At 40.8% G+C, this 27,170-nt stretch overlaps 1 protein-coding gene across 10 annotated transcripts in view; it reads right to left on the reverse strand.

The window, feature by feature from the left end:
- MARK1 (microtubule affinity regulating kinase 1) overlaps nt 1–27,170 on the reverse strand; it is a 104,426-nt gene that overhangs the window by 42,027 nt on the left and 35,229 nt on the right. For all 10 annotated transcript variants that reach the window (XM_061625159.1, XM_061625153.1, XM_061625160.1 and 7 more), the window contains exons 2-6: nt 8,856–9,059; nt 6,614–6,667; nt 3,828–3,876; nt 2,050–2,115; nt 9–79 (exon numbers count right to left, since the gene is read on the reverse strand). In XM_061625159.1, coding sequence (XP_061481143.1) covers nt 9–79; nt 2,050–2,115; nt 3,828–3,876; nt 6,614–6,667; nt 8,856–9,059 — 444 coding nt within the window. The remainder of the gene's footprint in view (nt 1–8; nt 80–2,049; nt 2,116–3,827; nt 3,877–6,613; nt 6,668–8,855; nt 9,060–27,170) is intronic.

Here is a 27,170-nt window from a genome sequence, read left to right on the forward strand (position 1 = left end):
GTTCATACCTGTCTAAATTTTGCACGCGCCTCTTTTTCTTTCATTCTTCCATGTGCAACCAAGTAGTCAAACACTTCTCCTAAAGCAGAACAGAACAGAGTTATATTGTACAAGCTTCACAGGCAAGGACTGACGAATACGTAGGCACTTATTTTTTAATATTAGCAATTATATGTAATAAAGAAAATAACTTTACATTTGTATTTAGTATTTTCCCTCTTTTCATATTGACTTATACTGCCACCTCCAACCCATCAGTGAACCTTCAGGTGTTCTACCAACACCAGATTTATGGACATGGATCTGCTTCCTGAGATGTGTTGGATAAATATCTAATCAACTCATGAAAATGGTACATAGATTATTCCTTTGCTGGAAAGAAAGATCACCCACATATCAATAAGCAGCAGAATAAATCATTTTATAAAGTTTTTTTTAAAGTGATATGATGATTTGAGTATTCTGGGCCTTGCTGACTCCATCTTCTTAACAGAAGAGGCTAAAAGTGCTTCTGTGGGTAAAATCATCTGTCTCAGCCTTGCAAAGATATATACACAAAAATGACAGACCTATAAAATGTTTTAACTAGCTTGACCAGCTACAAATAAATTTATTAGTTCTTCTTTGTACACTGAATGCCAGAAAGAAAAAGAGAAATTGTCTATCCAAAGCTTCCCTACGAGGCAATTTTTATTGATCATAGGTGGCTAGGCAAATGGCTACTTATAGGTACGATCTGTCCCCTTCACAACTTTGGGGTGGGATGGGAAACTCTCTCAGATGACCAACTGCTCCTCCTCCAACTCCTGATTACTAGAGGGACACAATCAAAACTGTGTACACATCACAGTCCATTTCCCCATCCAGTATGGGACATCTCTCCTTAGCATGAAGAATCCCATCTTAGAAGAGGTTCTTAGGAGAAGGGAGTTTCTTTATGAAAAACTATATGGGCTCCCTGGACTAGAGGTTCTGTTATAACAGCAACTTAACTGCTTTGTTTTAGTCTAAGCCGAAACTCTTATTAAACTGAAGAACCAGGTATGTGTGCCTAGGTCTCACTCAAATGCAAGAGAAGGCAGTAAATCTGTGAGGACTCATCACATGATGAAATGTTCCCCAATGAAAAATATTTCTACTACATAGAAATCTAGCATGTCAGGGAGAAAGCTAGGCTAGAACTCTTCTGTGTCACATGCTAGGAATGCTTTTTTATTGGGGGAAGGCACTTAATCAAGTGAGGCCCTGACTACATCCTGAAGTATTTCAGCAAGACACAGGTTTATCAACTCATCTGCTGTGGGTGAGAACCAGGCCAGTGGTTCCCAGCCTGGGGGCCGGGACCCCCAGGGGGCCCACGAAGTAATCCAGAGGGGGCCATGAATAGTAAAGAAATGAATTTTTTTTTTTTTAAAAAAAGGTCTTCACTCCCTCGACACTGTCTGCTTTCCACTGCCGCTGCAGATGACACCTCCCCCTTGCTCCAAACGAGAGGGGAGACCTTTTGCTGAAGCGCCAGAGCATCTTTCAGGCCCACTAAGGGCAGGCATCTGCCTATAAAATACATGGCAGATGCCAAAGGAGGCTGAGGGTGGGGCTACCAGGAAGAAGAGGGGATTACTATCACTGATTCCCGTTTCCTTGCACTGCCGCTACTGACAACACCCTTACTTAGAATGAGAGGGGTTTTTGTGAAGCAAAAAGAAGCAAGGCTGCAAAGAAAGGCTGCTTTCCCCCTTCCTTCCTGGCAGCCAGCCTGCCTCCCTGGGGGGAGAGGGGTCACAAAAAGTTTCAGCTTATAAAGGGGGTCCCACGCTCATAAAGGTTGGGAACCACTGAACTAGTCTGTAGACACAAACAGGCCATAAAGCAGCCAACATCAACAAGAGAACTGTGCCCTATGGAAACTATGCTTTCCCTGGAGTTGTGTGCCATGCTGTAGATACCAAAAGCATATCACTGTTCTGAGGTGCTTCGCCAGCTCCATTTCCATCTTCATATTCCTACATTTCAAATCGACCCATAAAAGTAGAATGAACGTTTACTTACCTCCACTGGCATATTCCATTACTAAGTATAATGTTTTTTCTGTTTCAATAACTTCAAACAATTTAACTGCAAGATAAAAGATTGATAACAAATTGCCTTAACATAAGCAGTAAAGATTTTAAAACTGAGCTAAACATTATTTCTTAAATTGACAGATCTACAAGGACATCCATGCTGAAGTCAAAGTTTAGCTCTACAGACGAAATTTGTAAAAGCAAAACCACCCACTTCTCTGGTATAGCTAGACCAGGTTAGAAATGGTGTATATTTTGTTTCCATTGAAGACAGACTTTAAATGCCAGAGGAGACAGCAGAACTCTTAAGAACCAGAAGGACACTGCCCATCAAGTATATTATCATTGTTGTCACTGAAGAGTTTAAAAATAAGTCAACAAGAGCTAAGCATGTTGGAAAGGCAGCACACTCAGCTGGAAGGAGAGAAAAAAGGGCATACCCTGTATGCAGCAACGTGTATACCTTGTATGCAACAAGCCCTCTGGCCGATTCAGAAACAATAACTGTCTCAGGAATAAAACTGTTCTGCCTTCCTCAGCCAGAAGAATTGTCATCACAAAGTGGGGCTCTAAAGTTGTGGTGACACTAAAGCAGAAAGGAAAGTTACACACTTTGCAAACCCATTCTTACTCACAGGACTCAATTTTTCACAAAAAAAGTGGTATTGATTTAGAAATCAGTATCACATTTTCACAAAACACTAACACCATACATTACTAAATTAAGTCAAATCATAGCTTGAAAACTTAGGATAAGTATTTATTTTAGGGACACTCCTAGTATAGTATGTTCTACCATTAACAGACCTTCACAAAAGGCTCAAGAACTAATTTGAAGGGTCATTGGCCCTATAGAAAGTAACCAAAACTGATGCAAGCCACAGCTCCTACTCTTATATTCTTCTGGAAGAGAATTTATGTAGTTAAACAAACTAGTTTATTTTCTAGAAGAAAAACATGGCAATTCCTTTTATTTAGGAAAACAACAATTCCTTAGAAAGCAAAATAACAATTTACTAAAAACTAGAAGAATTTTGAGAGAGAAAATTGCTCAAAATATGCTTCAGTATTTGGGACAGGGAGCTGCTTCACCTTGGTCTAACTTGAACAAGGCCAGCTTCAGGTCCGAGGAAGAGCCATACTCTGGTTTTCCAAAGCTTCAGGAGTCTCCCCTCTTGAAGTGCTGTCTTCACTGACTTGCATAGTGGAAAAAATAAAGGCTGCACTCCAAAAAAATGGCTGGGGGAAACCAATCCTTCAGCAAGGACAATGTCACCCCAAGAATACTTGATGGGGGCATGGGTTTCACCACAAAGCCATTTTCAGAGGTGTAGTTCTCAGCATAAGCAGGCATTGTTCTAGTGGTATACACTGGGCTCTGACCACTGCTGCAATACACTACAAAGCCTTGGAGCAAGCCCAATCACTTTGGACTGCTTTGGGGAAGATCTGCTTTGTTCTGGAAGAAGCGTAAATACCTCTGAAGCAGCCCATTTCATTTTGGTATTTACATTTGTTTGAAGTGGATGCACATGCCTATTTAGCATGCATAGGGTCTTGATCACAGGAGGTCCAAATGCCTCCCAAGTAGCCCACTTCAGTTGGGTGTTCAGGCTTCATATGAAGTGGATGCACATGCCTATTTAATATGCATTAGGTTCTTGATCACACATCTAAAAATCCATGGGCAAGATACAAAGTTAGAAAAAAATACACACAGGAAAAAAACTATTTTGATTCAGCAAACAAATGCCAAATCCCTACCAATATTAGGATGGTTCAAAATCTTCATTATTCGTACTTCTCGGAACAACTGTTAAAAAAGAAGACTATTTTACTTAAGGTGTTTTTTATATTAGGCACATGCTAAAACGTAACATTAAAAAATATTTAAGATGTAGATCAGGTGTGGGGGAACCTTTAGCCCTCCAGATGTTGCTGAACTACAACTCCCATCATCCCTGACCATTGGCCATGCTTGCTGAGGCTGATGGAAGTTGTAGCTCAGCAATATCTTGGAGGGTCAAATGTTTCCCACACCTGTTTAACTCTTAGATAAATATCTATCAAACACTCTCCTAGATGTCAAAACATGCTCTGCAGTGGTAAGTTTTCTGTACAGAAATATTAAATTGGACCCAAGACTCGGTTAGTTCCCACTGAAATCAACAGGACTTGCCTTAAATGAAGACTAACTTTTCATATTGGTTTGAATGAAACCTAAATTCAACTAATTTAGTCTGGATCCACCCACTCAGGCTCTCTGGGCTATGATTAATTTGAATCTGGCCAAACTTTAAGATCCAAACTTTCCTGGAAATTCCACCAACATATGAAGTTATACAGATAATTGTTCTTAACCAATTTCTCAGATTGGTGACTGAATGAGCAAAATGGCAATATGCACATCCGGAGAAGGAGATTTGAATGCCTTGTTTCTCAGAAAAGATAAAATGAATACTTCTTACAAAATGTTTGTTTGTTTATTCATTATTAAATTTATATCCCATGCTTCCTCCCAAAAGGAGCCCAGGGCAGGAAACGGGTAATAAAACACTAAAGAAAATCTATAAAACATCTTTTAAAACAAAACATCTTCAAAATATCTTTAAAAACATCTTAAAAAACAATTCCAACACAGATGCAGTCTGTTCAAGCACACAGCATACTTTTTTTCACGAAAGCAGCATCACTCGAAATCAGCAAAAGTATAATGACCAATATTTTATAGTTCAAGATCTGTATGGAACTTATTCTCATTTTCAACATACAATCCTGCAAAAATCCATTGTAAGATTTTCGCTGGCTAAACAAGTAAGAAATGTAACTAATCATGTATTGACAGCAGACGGTGACCAACAAAAAGTTGAAAGTTTTATTGTATTTATGCCAAGGAAGTATGCATCAGCATCATCTCAGAAAGTGGTATCAGTTTTTACATGGGACAGGCACAGAGCTTGGAAAAGTTACTTTTTTGAACTACAACTTCCATCAGCCCAATCCAGTGGCCATGCTGGCTGGGGCTGATGGGAGTTGTAGTTCAAAAAAAGTAACTTTTCCAAGCTCTGGGACAGGAGGAGTATGGCCTGACTACAGCTGCATCTAGACAAGACTATTATGAGAGCTACTTTGGAGACTGCTTAAAACTGATTACAGGCATACCCCACTTTAATGTTCGCAATGGTACCGGAGAGTATACTGTAAGCGAAAATAAACCTTAAGTGAAGCAATTGTCTTCACTTGTACTGCATACAATCACCACTAGATGGCAGCGGCATCATGCCAATAAAGTGTACGTTATTGCAAAGCGCGCACGCTAAGCAGGGTATGGGGACGTATGGAGCATGTACGGTATAGCGAGGCAACGTTAAGTGAAGCGACGTTAAGTGGGGTATGCCTGTATATGATGGCTGCTCCACACAGAAAACTTTTGGGTGCACCAACTGTACAGATGGATCAGCTCTCAACTGTATGGTGTGTATCCATACAGTCAATACAACCACCTTACTGATCGACCTATAGAAATAACCAATGCACACAAACAGCTCACAGCAGAGAGCAGCTGCAAAAACAAAATCTGTGTCAAGCCATATTATGAGAAATTCCTGTGTCAGTTATGTCTGGATCCTGTTACTCACTTCCCCAGTCTTCAACAATGCCTTATAGCCCAGAGGTCACCAAAATGGTGGCTGCATGTGCCAGTGTGCCCACCAGTACCTGCTATGATGCCTGCAAAAGGTCTCAGTAAATATCCCTTCAAAAATTCACAATGCACAAGAGACCGCTTGCTCTTCCTGCTCAGTTCAACTATTCAGTCTCCACAAGCAACGTTACACATTTCAGCTAAATCCCTTCTCAAAAGCAGCTTATAAACATTTTATAAACACAGCTATAAAATAATGTAGGAGACAGTGTGGTGTAACGGTTAAGGTGTTGGACTACAACCTGGGAGACCAGGGTTCGAATCCCCACACAGCCATGAAGCTCACTAGGTGACCCTGAGCCAGTCACTGCCTCTCAGCCTCAGAGGAAGGCAATGGTAAACCCCCTCTGAATACCACTTGGCATGAAAACCCTATTCATACGGTCGCCATAAGTTGGAATTGAAGGCAGTCCATTTCCATTTTTTCATAAAATAAAGCCAAACCTCTAATAGAAATCAAAATTAAAAAGTCACTTAAAGTCTACTGAAACTTAAAAGCAACCATGGCATCTCAGCCCACCCCACCCCACAGTACTCTCCTGACAGTGTCCCAGTCATAAGAGCAAAGGACATGCTCCAAAATATTTCTGTTTCAGAACGAAGGTCAAGTGACTCCTGCCACTTCCTCCCATCTTACATCTGGAATGCAAAGCACTGCTCCATCTCAGTATAACTGACCAATGACTCAGAGCACATAAACTACTTTCAGTGCAATTCAGTCATCCTGTAAGGGCAAGAACAATCATATTTTTTTATGAAGAAGAAAATAAAAATATTTTATTTTTTAATTACTTGGGCCAAATTATTAAAATATCAACACATTTAATTTTTTTTAAAAAAAACTTACCTTTTGTAGACTCGTAGGATTTAGTTGGGTTTTGTCTATTATTTTCACAGCAACCTAGGGACATAAAGAAATCGCTCTTTTAAAAGTGCCAACAAGTGAGTGTTTTTTAGACAGACATTGGCTTTCATTGCACACAGCGCTGAACTATAATGTAGTGTCAATGTGTACTCTCTCCTCCCTTCTCATGCGGCTGCAAGATTAGAAGCTTTTGCTTCTGGTTTTAACTAACTGCAGTTCAGCATTAGATCTGAACCAGGACAAACTATGGTTAATCTGAACTATGGTTTCCTTAAACAAGCCAATGGCTTGCTGTGCGTGTTATGGCTTACTGGGACTGCACAAATGTGTTAGCTCCCAGAGAGGAGTTCACACCCGCTTTTATCATCCCTGGTCCTTTTAGCAAAGAACAAACCTTGGCTATAGCTCATGATTAAGGAGGTGGGAGCTTAACCACAAGTCTGGGTTCAGATGATACACTAAGCCAAACACTGAGCTAAAAGGACCAGGAAGAAGCAAAGCAGCTACAATCTTCTCTCTGGGAGTCCACAGATTTGTGCTAAGCCATGGTTTAGCTTAATGTTACAATGAGAACGCAGCCAACTTCATTCATGTGGCTTATGAAGCTGCCTTCCTTAAACAGACCACAGTTATGACAAACCACAGTTTAGTATTCAGATGCTGCACTAAACTGCAGTTAACTGAATTATACCAAACTGTGGATAACTGAAAATGGAAGCAAGGCTTCCAATCTCCTCTTGTGATTGCACCAGAGGTCAGGGAGCATGAGCCTAAGGCTTATTCATATAACTATAAATCATGGCTTAGTGGTGTGTCCAAATGAAGCCGCTGTGGAGATTTATAATTTTTAAAGTTTAAAATGCAAACAGTATTTTGCACAGAACACCAGCAAAAAGTCAGACAAAAGCAATGAAACTAAGGTAGTTTAAACACTGGGAATTCCAACAAAATAGTGGGCCTATGAACATGTTTAGGTTGCTTCATGGTGTTAGACAGTGTTCAGTATTATTCTGAAGTAGTGAACGCTAGTATACTGCACGCAGACACTACATTGTACATATGGCCATCCACATAACACATTAGAGAAATTAATTTAATTCACTCTGTCCAATACAATCTATTTAAAGAGGTTTCTTATGCTGGGAATGTCAGCAATCTACAATCTGTTTTGTACACCAGCCGGGGGGGGGGGAGGGAGAAGAAAGCACCACTTCATATGGCCACAGGTGATTATTTAAATAGTAAGGCTTATATTCATCCAAGTCCTACTCAGAGCAGACCCACTGAAATGAACAAGCCTAAGTTAGTTATGTCTATTGATCTCAATGGGTCTGCTCTGAGTATGATCAGCACCCTAGGTTCCTTTTCCTATTTTTAGTTTGAGATTTTAGTATTTGGAAGAGAAATTAGATATTTCAGAATATTTTGAATTTCACCTAAACATTTTCATTTCTGTAAATGGAATTAGAGCTTTCAGAGAAAATCTCAATTCAAAAAACATCTTGTCTCTATACAGATATAGTTTACTACTTGATCAGGGCACAACTAGATGTGACAGGAACAGTATCCAACCCAGGATCTTCTGACTTTCTATGAAGTGGAGGGGTTGAAGGCAGTATAGATGGACAAGAGGCTGAATCCCACATTTTTAAACCATTTTTCTCTGGGTGGGGTCCACTTCTGATCTCAGAGTCCCACCAGGAAAAAGCTGTTTCAGAGAGAATCTTACTCCCTGCATGCTCATGCTGTGATTAAAGCACAGTGCTTTAAAATATCTCCAATCCAACCCCACCTCTTATAGACATTTATAGCCCATGGGTCAGCCACCATCACGTCTCATCTGGCTCTAAGAAAAGCTTGTTACATAAAGGCATACCCCGCTTTAACATACACAATGAGACCGGAGCATGTATGTAAAGTGAAAATGTACTTAAAGTGAAGCAATTATTTATGCATGTACTGCATTGCAAGCACCACTAGATGGCAGTGGTGTCATGCCATTAAGTGTCCGTAATTGCGAAACGTGTGTGTTAAAAGTGGGGTATGGTGGAGTATGGAGCATGTACTTTATAGCGAGTCGACTTTAAGTGAAGTAACTTTAAGCGGGGTATGCCTGTATTCAATCATAGAGCTAGAGGACAAGCATGTTTATTGCAGCCAGCAAGTAAGAATAAGGCAACACAGGATATTGTTACCAAGCAAACAAAAGAGACAAACACCTCACCTCTCTACCAGTAAGAACATGTCTAGCCAGCTTCACTTTAGCAAAATTTCCTTTTCCTATTGTTTTTAGTAAGCGGTAATTCCCAATGTGAGGATGGTCTTCATTTGTAGATGTGATTGAGTTTCTGCAACGGGATATGTTTTGTCTGCTGCTTGACTTTGTAGGCTGGACATGGGGCTCGGTATATCCATCAACTGAAGTATGCTATAAGATTAAAACAAGAGCAGCAGCATTACAATATTAATCTACATAGGATTTATTCATTATAAAATAAATGTTAAAAGGCAGTAAATTCACAGTTACCCTGTGAGGTAGGGCCAGAGTGAACAAAAACAAAAAATACCCTACAGGTAATTCTAGCCAATATTTTATTTTTCAGGCTATGTTTCCTGTCTGCTTTCATACTTAACCTACATTTGAAATGTTGACAAAGTTGAACAATGTGATGAATTCTAGGAAAGCCAATGAAATAATTTTAATTATTAATCTTTGTCTTTAATTAAAATTTGACACCTTTGTACTTTCAATTTCAGCTGGAAAGTAAGCCAATTTCTTAATTTCATTATAATATTCCTTGAACACTTTTTGCCAACCTGGAAGTCTCACACTACCCAGGAAGAAATTAGGGAAACATTAGCAAGCATTTTTCACATAGCTCTAACCACCCATATATTAAGGCTTTTTATAATTTTGAAGGATTGTTAAAATATAAGCAACATCATAAAATCTGTTTTATTTTCCCCCAATCTTTTTTTTCACCTAAATATGCCCAAACACAACTTGTGGCAGTAAACGAACAGTTTAATGAATCCACTGAAAAGGACACGTAATTGCAAAGTACATACAAGAGCCACCTCAGCATTTAATCTGGTAATTGGTTACAAGGCACTTTTAAGGCCATGCTGCCGTCAGCAGTAGCCCGTCTACAGCCCCTAAGTGATTAAAAACAAAATTAGTTTTCCGAAAGCTTCAACTCTTAAGAAAAAAAAATGCATTATTTTATTGATTTATTATAGGTGTTTTTATATTGCCCCCAATCATAACCAGAGGGGTTTACAAGAAATAAAAAATAAAATCTAAGTACATAAAAAAGCCACTAACTTAAAAGCCCACATCTTCAAAAAATCAGCACAAAATAGTCAGTAAGACTAAAATTGTTATTTAAAAAGTCTGTGAAAATGAAAGGGTCTTTGGTGCTGCAATCACAGTAAAATAAGCAAACCTCTCTGGAGAGTGCTTCACACCTGAGGCACCACCACTGACAAGGCCTTCTCTTTGGTAGCTACCCACCTCACTTCAGATGGCTGGGGCACCCTCAGAAGGCCCTCCACTGAAGTTCTTAATGTATGGATAAGTACATGTGGTGAAAAGTACTTTGGTACTAATGGCACTGGGGGAGTGTGTTTTGTGCATCTGTGTGCCAGGTTTTAAGAGAACCGCAGGCCGGGAAGATTTACTACTAAAGTGGGAGGGGGGAGACATTGTTCTCATTCTCCATTTGGACAACTCTGTCTCTAGGGAGACTTGTCTGGTATCCACTTAGGTATCTTTTTGGTGTCAGATAAAGCATTTGCTGTTCTCACATACTTAGGGCACAATCCAACTGCTGTCTACTCTGGGCTAAGGGGAGTTGGATATATATGGAGGACCTCCGGCTGAGCCAGCCGGGTCCCGACTACACCGGCATAAGTCCTTCATCCCGACTCAGCTGCGGATGAGGTCTGCTGGAGAGCCCAGCCTGACGTTAAGGGAAGCCAGCAGAAGGTCTGCAAAAGGGGCATTCCAGGGCGTGTTGGAGCCGGGGGGGGGATTTACATAATATTCAGGTCCTGTTTAGCCTCCTCCTGCAGCCCTCCATCCTGGCAGCCAGTATACTGGTAAAAGTGGTGGCAGAAGGAAACATGTATTTTGTTTCCTTCTGCTGCACCCTGCCAGTGCAGCCAGCATCCTCCCCTCCAAGAGGTTTCCAAGTGGCAGCTGGATGTTGCAGCCCCTTCCAGCAGCTCCGCCTCCACCAGCTTCCAGCAAAGTTGGATTGCTGGATTGCCCTGTTAGCTGTGATGAAACCTTGCTGGTAGTTTAATCGCCTGTTTTAATTCTGTAGTGTTTATCATAGGTTTTATTTGTTCTGTGTTACTGATGAAGGCTACTCTGAGAATGTTTATATTGAAGGGTAGCATACAATTTTTTAAATAAATAGATAAATAAGCAATACAATTGTGTATAATTATGCAGTACGAAGAGAAGGCGGAAAGATAGACATTCCTATTTATCTCATATAATATTAGAACTTATAGTCAGTCACCAAACTGATTGGCAGTAGATTCCAAACAGACAAAGTAAATTCTTCTTTACACAACACATAATGTATGGAATACAGCACAAGATGTAATGGCCACTGGTTTAGATGGCTTTAGAAGTGAATTAAACAAATTCCTAGGAGGGCACAGCTATCAACTGCTGTTAGCCTTGCTAACTTAATTGAACCTCTATGTTCAAATACAATGTGCCTCTAAAGGGAATTAACAAAATGGAACAACTGTATTCTTCATTCCCTAACTTGTGGGCTTCCTGGTGGAATCATCTGACTGGTCACTGGATGTTGGATTCTTTGACTGATCTACACAGAATTTCATCTCCATCTTCTCCTCACCTGTGGAATGTGCTTCCTTTATATCAGGACATACATGCACCCACAGAGGATTTTCCTAGTGTTCACAAAGTCCCCCGTCCCCACTGAAATTAAGATTGAAAGAAGCATTCTAGAACAGGTTTTGGTTTGTGTGTAGTGCCCCAAAACAGTTTTTCTGGTTTGCAAATGTACCCATGGGCCTGAAAAAACTTGCAACCACTCCTTTAGATGTTAACACCACTTTCTCTCACCAGTTTTAAAACAGCTCACGAGAACGTATTTTTTAAAAAAATTAAGGTACTTCCACCTCTTGCTTTCATTGTAGTTTTGTTTCTTTCTCCCCTTTCCTTATTTATCAATACAAGTGGAAGCTGCAACAAAATGTAGCTGTGTGGAGTGCTCCTGCTCAGGATTCCAGGCAGCCACAGTCTCTTCCAAAATATTCAATCACCTCTTCACCAATTTTACATTTTTCACTCCAACAGAAACTCCATATTCTGTGGTCCCTGAACATGTTCAATCCTCATTGGGCTGTCCTCTCTCCTTACTTTTTGCCCTAAAGATTTTTTTTTGTACTTCTGTAAACCAAGCCTTCTGGTACGTACATCCTGTGCACGGTGGGTAACATTCTGGCTACATAATCAACAACAGTGATGCCTGAACATCAGAAATTGAGGAGATAATGATTAGATAGCGTGTCTTAGGGCAGGGTTTGCTGGATCAGAGCAGAAGTCCACTGAATTCAGCATTCTGCTGTCCACAGCAGATGATTAGATGTCTTTGGCAAGCTCATAAGCAAGCCTTAAAAGCAATAACCTTCTCCGGTTGTTGTTTCCAATTAACTGGTATTAATGGCATATTGCCTCTGAATCCGGATACCCAATATAGCTATATCCAATAGCCACTAATAAGCCTATTGTTCATGAATTTGTGGAATCCCCCTTTAAAGCCACATAAGCTAGTGGCCATCACCACATTCATTCTTTCAATTTGCACCCTACCTTTCAACACATGATACTCAAGTCAGCTAACAGCAGTAGAAAAACATCATCAAAGCAAAAAAAAATAGTAAAAGGAGACTTTAGGTGTCTTCTTAACTTTTGTTTAATGCTTATTTTTTAAAATTGCTGCTGAAATAATTTCTTAAAATGTCTAACAGTATGAGGAAAGGGAAGGGAGCTGTAAGAATCTGAGGGTAGCCAGTCCTCTCTCATGAGGCTGACTTCTCAGATTCTGGGCTGGGGAAAAGAGCAATCAGCATTTGCAGTACTTGTCAAAAGAGGCAGAAGTGAGAAAGCTGAAGGACTGAAGCAGCAAAGCAGACCTCTTCTGCATTTTATGGCTTTCTGATGTTAAGTGAGTTTAAAAGAACTTTCTGGATTGATCCCTCACCACTGCAAAAATAAAAATAAAAAATACATGCATCATTGACTAAACCATACTGGAATGTCATATCCTCTTCTTCTAACAGTGCAAAACAGCTGCTCAAAAGGAGGGGGGAGAGAGACAGCTTTGTTTCAAGCTATGGTTTGTGGCTTATTTGTAATGATATCTATTGTGCAAAACCTCATTCAAGTGGGAGAAATAATTCCTAGCCCTCACTATCCCTCCCTCAAGAAAATACTATACAGCCTTGTATTTTCAGAGCACACCCATTGCCCATATGAAAGGAAGATTCAAAGATTTTGTATTTGTGGATAAGGATAGGTAGGGGATGTTATCCACTGCATATTAAATTGCCCTCCACATAATCATTCCAGGCATTTTTTTCTATGAACTTACAATCCCTTTAGAACAAATATGACTCTTCTTTTAGGAAATGATCAGTTTATATTGAGGTTAGCAAAATGTGCTTTGGCAGCAATGAAAATTTATGTCTAGCATAAAAAGACTGTGGGGTTGCCTGTGATCTTGGTCATCTTGTTTTATACTTAAACGTTTGGAGGTATTTGAGTTTCAAGTATTGAATTAACTCTTGTAATGACTGGAGAAAAAATATTTTGTTTTAACCTACAGAAAAAGTGTTGCTGATGTCATAGTTTATGTTAGTTTATTTTTGTATATTTTGAATGTTCTTTTTTAAAAAAAAAACTTTTGGATTGTAACAGCCATACAATTGTGATCGAAGCTTATGAGAACTTGCCTTGCAGCAAGGTCAGCTAAAGAAAGGTAAAAGGTGAGTTGTGCCCTAGAACAGTTGGTTATGAAACCAACCAGAGAGATGGCAACCCTGGACTTAAATCTTAAGTGGCACCCAGAAGCTGGTGCAAGATGTACTGTTAAACTGATTGAGAACAGTGACCATAGTGCTTTTAAATTAACTTAATGTAAATGGCCAACTGCCAAGAAAATTGGTCACATTTAGCTTTAAAAGAGGAAACTTCACAAAAATGAGAGGATTGGTAAAAAGAAAATTGAAAAAAGAAGTCCATAGGGTCAAATAACTCCAAAATGCTTGGCAGTTGTTTAAAAACACAATAGTAGAAGTTCAATTGGAGTGTATACCGCAGTCAGGAAAGGTGTCACCAGGGCCAAGACGATACCAGTGTGATTAGCAAGCAGGGTCAAAGAAACTATTAGAGGCAAGAAATCTTCCTTCAAAAAATGGAAGTTTTGCCAAAATGAGGAAAATAAAAAGGAACACAAACTCTGGCAAAAGAAATGCAAGAAGACAATAAGGGATGCTTAAAAAGAATTTGAGGAGCACATTGCTAAGAACATAAAAACACAAAAAAATATTTAGATATATTCAAAGTAGGAGACCCTCTAGGGAGGCGATTGGACCCTTGGATGATAAGGGAGTCAAAGGTGCACTAGAGAAAGATAAGGAGATTGCAGAGAAGCTAAATGAATTTTTTGCATCTGTCTTCACAGCGGAGGATATACAGCAGATCCCTGAACCTGAACTAACATTTGCAGGAAGGGAGTCTGAAGAATTGAGGCAAACAGTGGTGACAAGAGATAAAATTCTAGACTTCTTAGATAAAATTAAAAAAGGTAAATTGTTGGGTCTAGATGGCATCCACCCGAGAGTTCTCAAAGAATTTAAATGCAAAATTGCTGATCTTCTAACAAAAATATGTAACTTGTCCCTCAGATCTGCCTCCACACCTGAGGACTGGAAAGTGGCCAATGTAACACCAATCTTTAAAAAGGGATCCAGGGAGATCCCAGAAATTACAGGCCGGTTAGCTTAACATTTGTTCCGGGAAAATTGGTAGAAAGTATAATTAAAGACAAATTAACCAAGCATATAGAAGAACAAGCCTTGCTAAAGCAGAGTCAGCATGGCTTCTGCAAGGGAAAGCCCTGGCTCACTAACCTATTAGAATTCTTTAAGAGTGTCAACAAGTATATAGATCCAGTGGACATAGTGTACTAAGACTTTCAAAAAGCTTTTGACAAGGTACCTTACCAAAAATTCCTGAGTAAGCTTAGCAGTCATGAAATAAGAGGAGAGGTCCTCGTGTTGATCAGGAATTGGCTAAGTAGCAGGAAGCAGAGAGTAGGAATAAATGGACAGTTCTCCGAATGGAGGGCTGTAGAAAGTGAAGTCCCCCAAGGATCAGTATTGGGACCTGTGCTTTATAACTTGTTCATAAACAACCTACAATTAGGGGTGAGCGGTGAGACGGTCAAGTTTGCTGATGATACTAAATTGTTCAAGGTTGTTAAATCAAAAAGGGATTGCAAAGAGCTCCAAAAGGATCTCTCCAAACTGAGTGAATGGGCAGTAAAATGGCAAATGAAATTCAATGTAAACAAGTGTAAAGTAATGCATATTGGAGCAAAAAATCTTAATTTCACATATACACTCACTGCCAGGGGTCTGAACTAGAGATGTGGAGGCCCGGGGAAAAAACAGAAAAATTCAAAGCCTTTTTTTTTTTTAAGCCTTTGGTTTTTTTTCCAAAAAATTGAGAAAAATGAAGAAGAAATGGATTATGGAATGTTTCATGATGAATAAAATATTTCATTGAATCTTGGTCCCCCCTTTTTCTCAGTTCTTTTTATGGGAATGGGTGGTTTGTGCCTGCTTGACACTGTGGAGGATTAGCAGAGACATAAATAATTTTCTTTGTTATTAATGTTGATGGTTTCTTGTTTTTTTTTAATATTGTTTTTTGCCTCTGGCAAAACGAAAGAGGTTCCTTACAGTTCAGGTGTTCCATACACAGTTCAGGAGCTTGTAGCTCTATTTGTTACAAAACAAAAGTAAAAATCTAAAAAAGTAAATTCAATTTGTAATAATTGTTTGAACAAAATGTACTTTTAATATACCAAATGTGTTAATTTTATGCCAAACCAACTTATACATAATTACATGTTATGTTCCTGAAGTAACAAAGCGACTTTCAATCTGTAAAAATACTACTATTGCATTTTTTCATTTTTCTGAAAATTTGTTTTTTTCCGTGGCTTCAAAATTTCCAGAAATTTTACATCTCTAGTCTGAACTGGCAGTGACTGATCAGGAACAAGACCTTGGGGTTGTAGTGGATAGCTCGATGAAGATGTCAACCCAGTGTGTGGCAGCTGTGAAAAAGGCAAATTCCATACTAGGAATCATTAGGAAAGGTATTGAAAATAAAACTACTGATATCATAATACCTTTGCATAAATCTATGGTGCGGCTGTATTTGGAATACTGTGTACAGTTCTGGTTGCATCACCTCAAAAAGGATATTGTATAGTTGGAAAAGTTTAAGAAAAGTTTAAGAAAAGCGCAGCCAGAATGATCAAGGGGATGGAGCAACTCTTCTATGAGGAAAGATTGCAGCATTTGGGACTTTTTAGTTTAGAGAAAAGGCGAATCAAAGACGACATGATAGAAGTGTATAAAATTATGCACGGCATGTAAAAAGTGGACAGAAAAAGGTTTTCTCCCTCTCACATCCCACTAGAACTGATGGACATTCAATGAAGCTGAATGTTGGAAGATTCAGGACAGAGAAAAGAAAGTACTTATTCATGTAGCGCATAGTTAAACTTTGGAATTCACTCCCACAGGAGGCAGTGATGGCCACCAACTTGGATGGCTTTAAAAGAGGATTAGACAAATTCATGGAGGAAAAGGCTATCAATGGCTACTAGCCATGATGGCTGTGCTCTGCCACCCTAGTCAGAGGCAGCATGCTTCTGAAAACCAGTTGCTGGAAGCCACAGGAGGGGAGAATGCTCTTGCACTCAGGTCCTGCTTGCAGGGTTCTCACGGGCATCTCGTTGGCCACTGTAAGAACAGGATGCTGGAACAGATGAGCCAGTGGTCTGATCCAACAGGCTCTTAGGTTCTTATGTTTAAAAAAATAGTAAATTACTGTCAAGGTTGCACATAGATATTTAGATAAATAAGTTTTCAAAGGTAAATACCAGTAAAAAATTATGTTTGGAGATGGAAACCTAATCTTTCCAAGCACTTGCATCTCTGGGCTTAATGGGCTGATTCATGTAAAGAGTTGGCAAGAGGGAGAGCAAGAAATTGAAACATGTAGGACATCAAATCCATATAATATATTGTTCCAGTAACCAGCAGTCACTTCTTTTGTTGGACTTCTGCTATTATAGAGACAGCCTTTTTGTTCCCCTCTCCTCCCTGGGGATGTGAATTCTACATTTATCCTTCACAATCAATCAAAATTTGCAAGAGAAAACTGTACTTATAACAGTAAGTATAGTACTTACAATTGTACTGGATGCAATAAAGTGTTGACTGGGTGAGATACTACTTTTTATCATGCAGAATTAGTAATAATGCCATACTGTCTCAACAGGCTCATAAGTCAAAGTATGCTGCACACTGAAATTTAAGATGGGCAAAGTACGTGTTCATATTTCATAAGTCTCTTGTTTGCAATCTGAATTGCCTCAAATCCAAATACTTAAGTATATGAAGTGTCTCAAAGCATCTTCTCTTGAAAATAAGCATTTTTTTTGTTTCACATTACAATTTTAGCAACAATCTTACCACATGCAGTTTCTTAATCAACAGCATTAAGATGTTACATAATCTACACATTAAAATCTGGTATATATTTCTACTGCTAGAAATTACTTAGGGCAGTTTATTTGTATCACTATATAAATCAGGGGTAGCCAACAAGGTAGCCTCCAGATATTTAGACTACAACTCCCATCACTAGTTGGCACTGGTCAGCCAGCATGACCAAAGTTAAGGGATGATGGAAATTTTAGTCCACAACATCTGGAGGGCACTAGGTTGGGGAAGGCTGCTTTAGATGGTTATATATGCGGCTGTATCACCTTGAAAGAGGCAGTGGTATAGCCATTTCTAAAGAAACTGTGCAAGAAAGGACTTATTCTTCTAACTCCCAACCCAGTCCAAAAATGCAGTTTTCCCCGAATGAAACACTATGAAGACATGTATATTTTATGAGTGTTTACAAGAAATATTTATTTTTAACAGCATGATTCTCCTTGAAGTCACATCTAGGTAATCCTTTTAGAAACCCTCTGGCTTTCAAGCTCACACCTTTCCTTTGTGGATATTTAAACAGAGGATCTGCATTACCTGGATTGTGAGTATATAAAATACCTATTACAAATTAAGAAACAAATCCTTCAACATTTTCAGAATGTTATATTTTTTTTTAGTGTGAGATTAGGAGCAAGTTCAAGCCTCTCTCCCATATCCCCCACTGTGAGAATAAATGAACGGTTGACCTGGAACCTTAAGTGCAGTTACGGTCAAGTGCAATATTTATCAGCTGCACCTACAGCTACCTTTGGAAATCTAAAACCCATGGCAATGTTATTCATTCCAGCTACATCTGGAAATCTAAAATGTTGGCAATGTTATTCATTCCTTAGTAATCATGCAGATCAATCACAAGCATTTCTTTTCTGGATGCTGTTCTTCAAGACTGTCTAGAAGTAGCAGACGGTGCAGAATACTTGACTGGCCTACTGGCATGGCCAATGTTACATGTTACTTAGGCTGCCAGTTTGTTTCTAGGCTCAACTGAATAGGCTAATTCAATCCTTTAAAGTTCTAAGGGGGTCTGGGCCTAGCACACCTTAGGAAGAACCCTCTCCCTTAAGAACCTCCCAAGGCTTTGAGAACTTCTGCAGAGATTGCTTCACAATACGTTAATACGAAACTCATTACACAGAGCAGAGTCTTTTTCATAGTGACATTATGGAATAGATTCATCCGAGGGACCCAACTAGACAATTTCACTTTTGTTTTTTGGGCATCAAGTCAAAGCTTTTTTATTTCACCAGATCTTTAGCTTTTAGCTTCTTCAGCCTTAAACTTTTTCAGGATTGTCCTTCTTAGCTTCAAGCTTGAAGCTTCAAACTTTTGACTGTACAGGCTTTCAGTTACATCTGCCTCCAAGTACATATTGCTCCTCTCAGATTATATCATGCTGCACTGTGAGGGTTTAAAAAATATACATTTTATTGCTTTAATTAGTTTCTGAACTGCCTTGGAAGAGTTGTTTTGGAAAGGTAGTATAGAAAGTTTAATATATAAATAAATCCAGCTAATTCTCCATCTAAGGAATTTCTGAAACATGCAAAGAAACATATTTGCACAAGAAAGCATGCTTCCTGATTGTTTCCTGACTCCTAACTGAGCAGAGCAGAGGGAGCTGTGTCAGCTGGTCCAGAGGATATACAAACAAGCCGGTTCACAGACAGTGAGCGAATAGGAAGAGCTAATAAGAGTTTGGCAGAGGAATTCAGCGGGGGAGATCAAAGGGAAGGTCCTTAAAACAATTTATTTTTTTTGCACGGCTCAACACATACCAGTGGGACTCTCCTGTTTACCCAGGAGGAGGACAGGACAAAGCACAGGTCATTCCAATACAAGAAAAAGAAACAAAAAGCAGTAGAGACTATGGATGGGAAGGGCACTCCAGTGGTAGTGACCTGTTTGCTTTCTTGCCTGAGAAAAACCATGGCGTACACGTGCAACAAGTGCAAGCTGGTGGCACTGTTGGAATAAAAAGTGAGAGACCTGGAATGGCGTGTGGCCACACTGAAGAGTATAAGAGAAGGCAAAGAGTTCTTAGATAGAACGCTGGAACAACAGCAGCAAAGAGAAATACAGGAGATGGAAGAACAACAGCATGTTGAAGCAGAAGAGGAGAGTGTTGTGGAAAGCAACAACGAAGTGGAGGAAACTCCATGGAAAAGGGTGACAGTTAGGAGCAAAACAGCTAGAAGACACCCTTCACCGATGGAACTATGGAATCGCTTTCAGACTCCTGAGGATGAGACAGCCTGCAGAGGAGATTTACAGGAGACCCCGCAGGACAGCAAGCAAGAGGCTGAAGCTCAGTCAAGCAGAGACAATGAAACCACGCCCCCATGACAAGAAAAAGAGAAGAAGAATAGCAGTGGGAGACTCCTGAAGTATGCCAAGAAGATCCATGGACTCGCCAGGTATGCTGCCTCCCTGGTGGACGGATTAGAGATGTGATGGAAGGATTGCCATCACTCATAAAGTCTACTGCCAAGCAGAGCTATGAAGAAATCATGTCAGACTTTGAAGCTCTGGGAAGGAAACTCAAGGACTTTGGAACCCAGACAGTTTTCTCATCCATCCTTCCGGTACTTAGAAGAGGAGTAAAATGGAAAAGAAAAATATTCCGGGTGAATGACTGGCTATGAAGGTGGTGCTGATGTGAGAGATTTGGATTCTGGGACCACGGGCTACACCTCCTGAAAGATGGACTGCTGGCAAGTGATGAATTGCACCTCACAAGGACTGGTGGTGTTGATCAGCTCAAATGGATCTACGATGAAAAAAGGACCTGTTTGAAATAAGAGATAAGGTCCCAGAGCAAATAGTGGAAAAAGCAGCAAGGGACATTGAGGGTCTGTTGGCCAAGAAAGTATAGGCATTAAAGAAACTGGCTGATGCAGCAGAAAAGCTTCAGAAAGTCCATCACTGGCAAGACAACATCAAGGAAGCAATGTATTTTACAAAGCAAGCAAGCACTCTGGTCAGCTTAAAATTTCTAAAGAAAAGTTCTGGAAAACATAAGGGCTGGCATCAGGGATTGGCATTGTTGGGCACATCCCAGCTGAGGACCCATTGCCAACTCTTGATGTCTCCTGATGTTGTTCCTCCTCCTTGCTGTCTCTGCATCTTCACCGGACACACACCCCCGGAATGGATCCCTCCCTGCAAGTGGTTTACAGCCATGTTAAAAATACAATGCAAGTCAACTAACAGGATATATATATATATTGGATTCCTGATCTGTATTATTAGATGCAAGAATGCTTTTTTCTGTAATATTCATGTGAATTTTTAGATATATTTTATAATTGTTATATTCTTTTTTGTTTTTTATATGATTCACTTTGTTTTTATTTTAGGTACATCGTTTAGAGATTTATTGCTCAATTATGTTACTTAAAATGTAGACTATTATTATTAGCAACTGTATTGAATGAAGAATTTATATTGATTTTTGTTGAAATGTAAACCACTTTTGAGATTTTTTGAAATAGAAAGTGATATACAAGTTAAATAAATAAATAAAATAAAATAAAGAAAATGTGTTTGGCCACAGCATGGAGAACTTCATCAGGAGAGCTTAAACCTAATCCTAAACTGGAGGGAGATGTAAACTTGGCAGTAATGACTAACAAAGGTTTGTGCACAGTAAGAAGAACTGATGGAATGGCTCTAATGGGGCCCAGTAATAGTCTTCATAAAAATATAGGAAGGAAGTCAGACCATAAATCACGTGGTCTTCAATGTCTGTATACTAATGCCCAGAGTATGGGACACAAACAAGACGAACTTGAACTCTTAATGCAGGAGAGTAAATACGATTTGATAGGTATAATTGTAACTTGGTGGGATGACTTGCATGACTGAATTACAACAACTGACGGATATAACTTCTTCAAAAGAATAGAAATAACAGAAAGGCAGGCGGAGTCACTCTGTATGTTAAATATATATACAGTGCCTTGCAGAAGTAATCAGACCTCTCTGACCAATACTCTCATATTCCTGAATTACAAACGGAACACTGTAATTTTGTTCTGAATGACATTTTATTTTGAAACACTGAAACTCAAAATCAATTATTGTAAGGTGACATTGGTTTTATGTTGGGAAATGTTTGTAAGAAACATAAAAAACTGAAACATGTTGCTTGCATAAGTATTCAACCCCCACACATTAATATTTGGTAGAGCCACCTTTCGCTGCAGTAACAGCTGTGTTTTGGGGGTTTGGCATGTATCAGCTTTGCACACAGTGTCAGAGGGATTTTGGCCCATTCTTCTTCGCAGATTCTCTCCAGGTCATTCAGGTTGATTGGACGTCGCTTGTGGACTGCAATTTTCAAAGAGCACCACAGATTTTCAATGGGATTGAGATCAGAACTTTGATTGGGCCACTGTAGGACATTCACCTTTTTGTTCTTGAGCCGCTCCAAGGTTGCTTTGGCCTTGCATTTGGGATCATTGTCCTGCTGAAAAGAGAATTTCCTCCCACACTTCATTTTTTAGTGGACTGAAGCAGGTTCTCTTACAGTATTTCCTTTGCTCTATTCTTCCTTCAGTTTTAACAAGATGCCCAGCCCCTGTTGATGAGAAGCATCCTCAGAGGATGATCCTGCCACCACCACCCTTCATTGTAGGGATTATGTGCTTTGAGCCACTACCAGTGTTAGATTTGCACCACACATAGCACTTTGAGTGTTGGCCATAAAGCTCTATCTTGGTCTCATCTGACTACAAAACCTTTTCCCGCATTGCAGCTGGGGCACTCTCATACTTTCTCGCAAACTCCAGACACGCTTTCAGATGGCACTTTTAGAGTAACGGCTTCTTTCTTGCCATCCTCCCATACAGGCCAGTGTTATGCAGAGCTCTGGATATGGTTGACTGGTGCACCATTACTCCACTCCCAGCCACTGAACTCTGTAGCGCCTTCAAAATGATTGTTGGCCTCTCTGTGGCTTCTCTCACAAGTCTCCTTGTTCGAGCGCTGAGTTTTGAGGGACGGCCTTTTCTTGGCAGTGCCTGGGTGGTGTGATGCAGCTGCCACTTCCTGATTATTGATTCAACTGTGCTCACTGGGATATCCAAACACTTGGATTTTAGCTTGTACCCTTTTCCTAATCTATGCATTTGTATTACATTATCTCTCACTTCTGTAGAATGGTCTTCATTTTCCTTCAGATCCACAGCCTGACCAATGATCCTTCAAGTGGAGTTTTTATTCTGACAATGTGACAGCAACTTTAATGGTTCACAGATAGAGGCCAATGGTAAGGTAATTGTGTCCTCGATAGGGCAATTTCTTTCATCTGTGTAAGCTGGAAGCTTCCACAGCACAGGGGTTGAATACTTAATACAAGCAACATGTTTCAGTTTTTTATGTTTCTTACAAACATTTCCCAACATAAAACCAAAAGCACCTTACAATAATTGATTTTGAGTTTCAATGTTTCAAAACAAAATACAATACAAAACATTATTACAATGTATAATTTGTAATTCAGTAATACGAGAGCATTGGTCAGGGGTCTGATTACTTTTCCAAGGCACTGTATATCGCGGCACAGAAATACAGGATGATGAGTTTGATAACTTCACAGAGAGTATCTGGATTAAAATTAATGGAGCAAGGAATAAAAGGAACATGGTGACTGGAGTCTACTACCACCCACCCAATCAAGACGACGAGGAGGATGAAACTTTTGAGAAGCAAACTGCCAATGTTTCAAGGATGGATGATGTAGTAGTAACCCTCATATCTGTTGGGAGACAAATCCTGCCAAACAAGCCCCTCCAAGAAATTCCTGATTTGTGTTAGAGATATCTTTCTCCTACAGAAAGTAGAGAAAGCAACAAGAGGATCAGCTATCCTTGACTTGATTCTAACCAACAGAGATGACGTGGTGGCAGTCACAGGAACTCTGGGGGAAGTGACCACACTATACCTGAGTTCCTGATTTTAAAGGAAGCAAAACCTGAGAGTAGCTATATGCGTACCCTGGACTTCAGGAAAGCTGATTTTAATAAACTCAGAAAAACGATAAGTAAGGTTCCATGGCAAGTGACCCTAATGAGAAAATAATAATAATAATAATAAAATTTTATTTTTATGCCGCCTGTCTGGCTGAATGAACGGCCACTCTAGGCGGCGCACATAAATTAAAATAGATACAGCAAGTAAATACAATATATACAACATATAAATACAGTCTTCAACTAATCAACCCACCCACATCTGTATGTTATATACTAAAATTTGCTAGGGATTGAAGATGAGTGGGAGTTTCTAAAAAAGGAAGTTCTAAAGGCACAATGGCAAGCAATTCTAACAAGGAAAAAAGGGGGAAAACAGGAGAAGAAGCCAATGTGGCTTCACAAAAAGCTTAGAGATGACCTGAAAACAAAAAAGGATACATACAGGAAGTGGAAGAAAGGCCAGGACACAAAGGAAGAGAACAGACAGGCACAGAATTGAAGGCTAAAGCTGAGAATGAGCTGAGGTTAGCTTTTGTGTTGCTTTTGGCATCTCTTGTACATCCATAGTAAAAGACAGAGAAAAGAAATGGTGGTACAGCTACTCAATGAGGATAGCAAAATGATAACAGATGACAAAGAAAAGGCTAGTGCTCAATTCCTACTTTGGCTCAGTCTTCTCCCAAAAGAGGGTCTATGACTCTCTTGGGAAATGTGAAGTTGAAGGGGCAGGGTTGCAGCTTGAAATTGATAGATAAATGGTCAAGGAATACCTAATCATAGAATTGTAGAGTTGGAAGGGGCCTATAAGGCCATTGAGTCCAATCCCTTACTCAATGCTAGAACCAAAATAAAAGGATACCAGACAGGTGCCTGTCCAGCGGCTTGCAGATTTGAACAGATGGGTTGTAGGAAGACAGATTTCTATTGAACATCAGGAGAAACTTCCTAATTGTTAGAGTGGTATGACAATGGAACCAATTACCTAAGGACATGGTGGGCCCTTCAACACTGAAGGCTTTCAAGAGGCAGCTGGACAGCCACCTGTCAGGTATGCTTTAAGTTGGATTCCTGCACTTGTCTATCAGTCATTTGTCATCTGTTATCATTTTGCTATCCTTATTGGCCCCTTCCAACTCTATGATTCTATGTTTCCTGCCAGACTTATTCAGTTGTCTGTCTTTTCTAATGGCTCCTTCATATGTCATATTCCTAATAATGGAGGCTGCTCACAAATGCTTCCTATGCCAGCATTCCATATGGAAGGAATAACATTTGCACTGTGCTTATGCAAATCAATTATTTGCATGGTACTTCTTCACAAATCTAACCATGGCTGGTTCCCACTCATTCTATGCACATGTGCTTATCATACATGTTGGCCCAAATGTAACATGTTACACCTTGCCACACCGAATACCACTACACAGATGTATATTATCAGTCTCCAGGTGGAAGAGGCAACCTATGAAGCTGTCTTCAGGTAGAAATGGTCCAATAACAAAAACTAATCCTGGGGAATACAACAGTTTGCATACTGATATCTTATATCAATCTTACCCTAGCTCCTCAGGGGAAAAGGATAGGATATAAATTGAATAAACAAACAACCAGAAAGCAGTCACACAATCTTGTCTTTTAGCAGAAACACTAGGGGAGGGGAAAGGGAGAGGGGAAAAGTATGTAGACACTAATATCGGTTTCATATTTTTTTGTTTTGTTTTCATACACATACGTTTCCAGATACTTACATAAACATTTTTACTTCTCACTTTAAGAGTCATCCTATCACAACTGATCAAAGCAAACATTTCTGACATCCATTTGTATTTTCATTAGGCTATCTAAGGGCTTGTGCAAACTGATCCGGATAATCCATGTTTTCCATATTCGCTTTGTCATCTGACAGTCCCCACTCGCCTGTTTGTTTGCTCTTTCCCAATGTAAAAAACCCAGTTTTTTTGCGCCCGCACACACAGCAGGAGGACCCGTACATTCTTTTCGCTTTTTCTGAGCCCCGCCTGTAACACCACCCCCTATCAGCCAATTGGTCCGCAAAATATGATGTATGCTCCTCTCCCCCTTTGCACCTAAGCAAGAGCGTGAAAGTTTGAATTTCTGTCTGCCTGCATTGGTGTACAGATCCATTATTGGGCGGCGGCAGCGGCGTGAGGAGGTAGCGAATATGAAAGCTAGCTATAAGATGGCTGGCACCCAACCCTCTTGCCCCAGCTCCTGCTGTGGCTGAGGCAGAGGCAACTGGCCCTCCCCCTGCTCCCCTGACAGCTGGGAGTCTCGCTCTAGCCTCCCTCCGCCAACCAGCGGGGCTTCTGACAGCTCCACTCCATGTGGAGCCACTGCAAGCTGCTCCTGCTCCTCCCCTCCCCACTCAGCCGAGCCCCCCACGGAGCCTGCAAAGGCAGCCTCCAGCGAGCTCCGTGAGAAGCCCACCTGGGAGAAGCTGAATGCACTCTGGAGAGTGAGAAGGGGCGCCTGGGTGCCTGGCATCCCTTCCTTCTCCATTGCCTGCTGCCCCTTTTGCTCGGTACCTTGCCTGGCAGCACCCCCTGCCAGCTGCTGCCAGGCCACCTGAGCTCTCCTCCCCTTTTCACTACTCTGGCTGGCTTCTCTCTGATCCACCCCTGGGCTTCCATGGAGCACGAGCCCACCACTTCGCTCTATCAGCGGCTGGAGCGAAGGGGCAGCAAAAACTATCTCCAGCTCTCCTGAGGAAGTGGCCAAGGGCTCCAGGGGCTTTGCGGGGGATGGGGCGCCCCTCCGAGAGCCCTCGCCACCCCCCATCTCTCCCTCCACCGCCACCTCCTCCCCAACAGCCAGGCTTGCACTGCAACCACCTGCTTTCTTCCTTTGCGCTCTCTCTCTCTGCTCCAGCTGCTCCACGTTAGGCAGCCGTTCCCCCCCTTCGCCAAGCCGCCGATCAGCTGGGCTGACAGCTGAGCTGTCAGAGCGCCCCACAACTGATTTGGCAGCCCCCTTCCCTCGCCGCTTGCCGCCCAGCTCTCCCTCAGGCTGGCAAACATAGCTTCAAGCAGCCTGTGGGAGAGAGGCTCCTACGAGGAAAGGGGTTGCCTGGAAGCCTCCCTGGGGTCTCCCCCCGTGTGGGGGTGGCCTGGCATCACCGCCTGCTCTCTCCCCAGCTGGCCCTTGCCACCAGCGACCCCTTCCTCTACTCTCCTTCCAGAGCGCTCTCTCTCTCTCTCTCTGTATTCGCGATATATCACAAAATTGAATGCACGTGGTTTTGCCTTTTTGCATATGTCAGTTTCTGGGGGGTAAACATGCCCTGCGATTCCACTTATTTCTCGTTGAACTGCAAACCAGTAAGGACGTGTCATGTCAAGGAAGGTAGACCACCAGTCTTTATGGTTGCAGGTGGCCATCTAGCAAACCACTTATATGCCAATAATTCCTGTGGGGTTTTTGGTTGTATTTGCGATATTTCGCAAAACCAACTGTATGCTTTTCTGCCTTTATGCATATTAACGTTTCTGGAGATACACACGTCTGGCAATTCCACTTATTTCTCCAGAACAGCTCCTCCCCATTCTCTCTCTCTCTCTCTCTCTCTGCCTGCCTCTCGCTCTCCGCGTAGGTGGCGGCGGCAGCATAAGGGAAGAGCTACTGAGAGAGGCTTCCCAGCAGCTTCCCAACCACTTTGGGCAAAACTTGATGCTTCGTTGCCTTCACCCCCCTCC

The sequence above is a fragment of the Rhineura floridana genome, chromosome 4 (assembly GCF_030035675.1).
Source record: "Rhineura floridana isolate rRhiFlo1 chromosome 4, rRhiFlo1.hap2, whole genome shotgun sequence".
In the NCBI taxonomy this organism is placed as follows: Eukaryota; Metazoa; Chordata; class Lepidosauria; order Squamata; family Rhineuridae; genus Rhineura; species Rhineura floridana.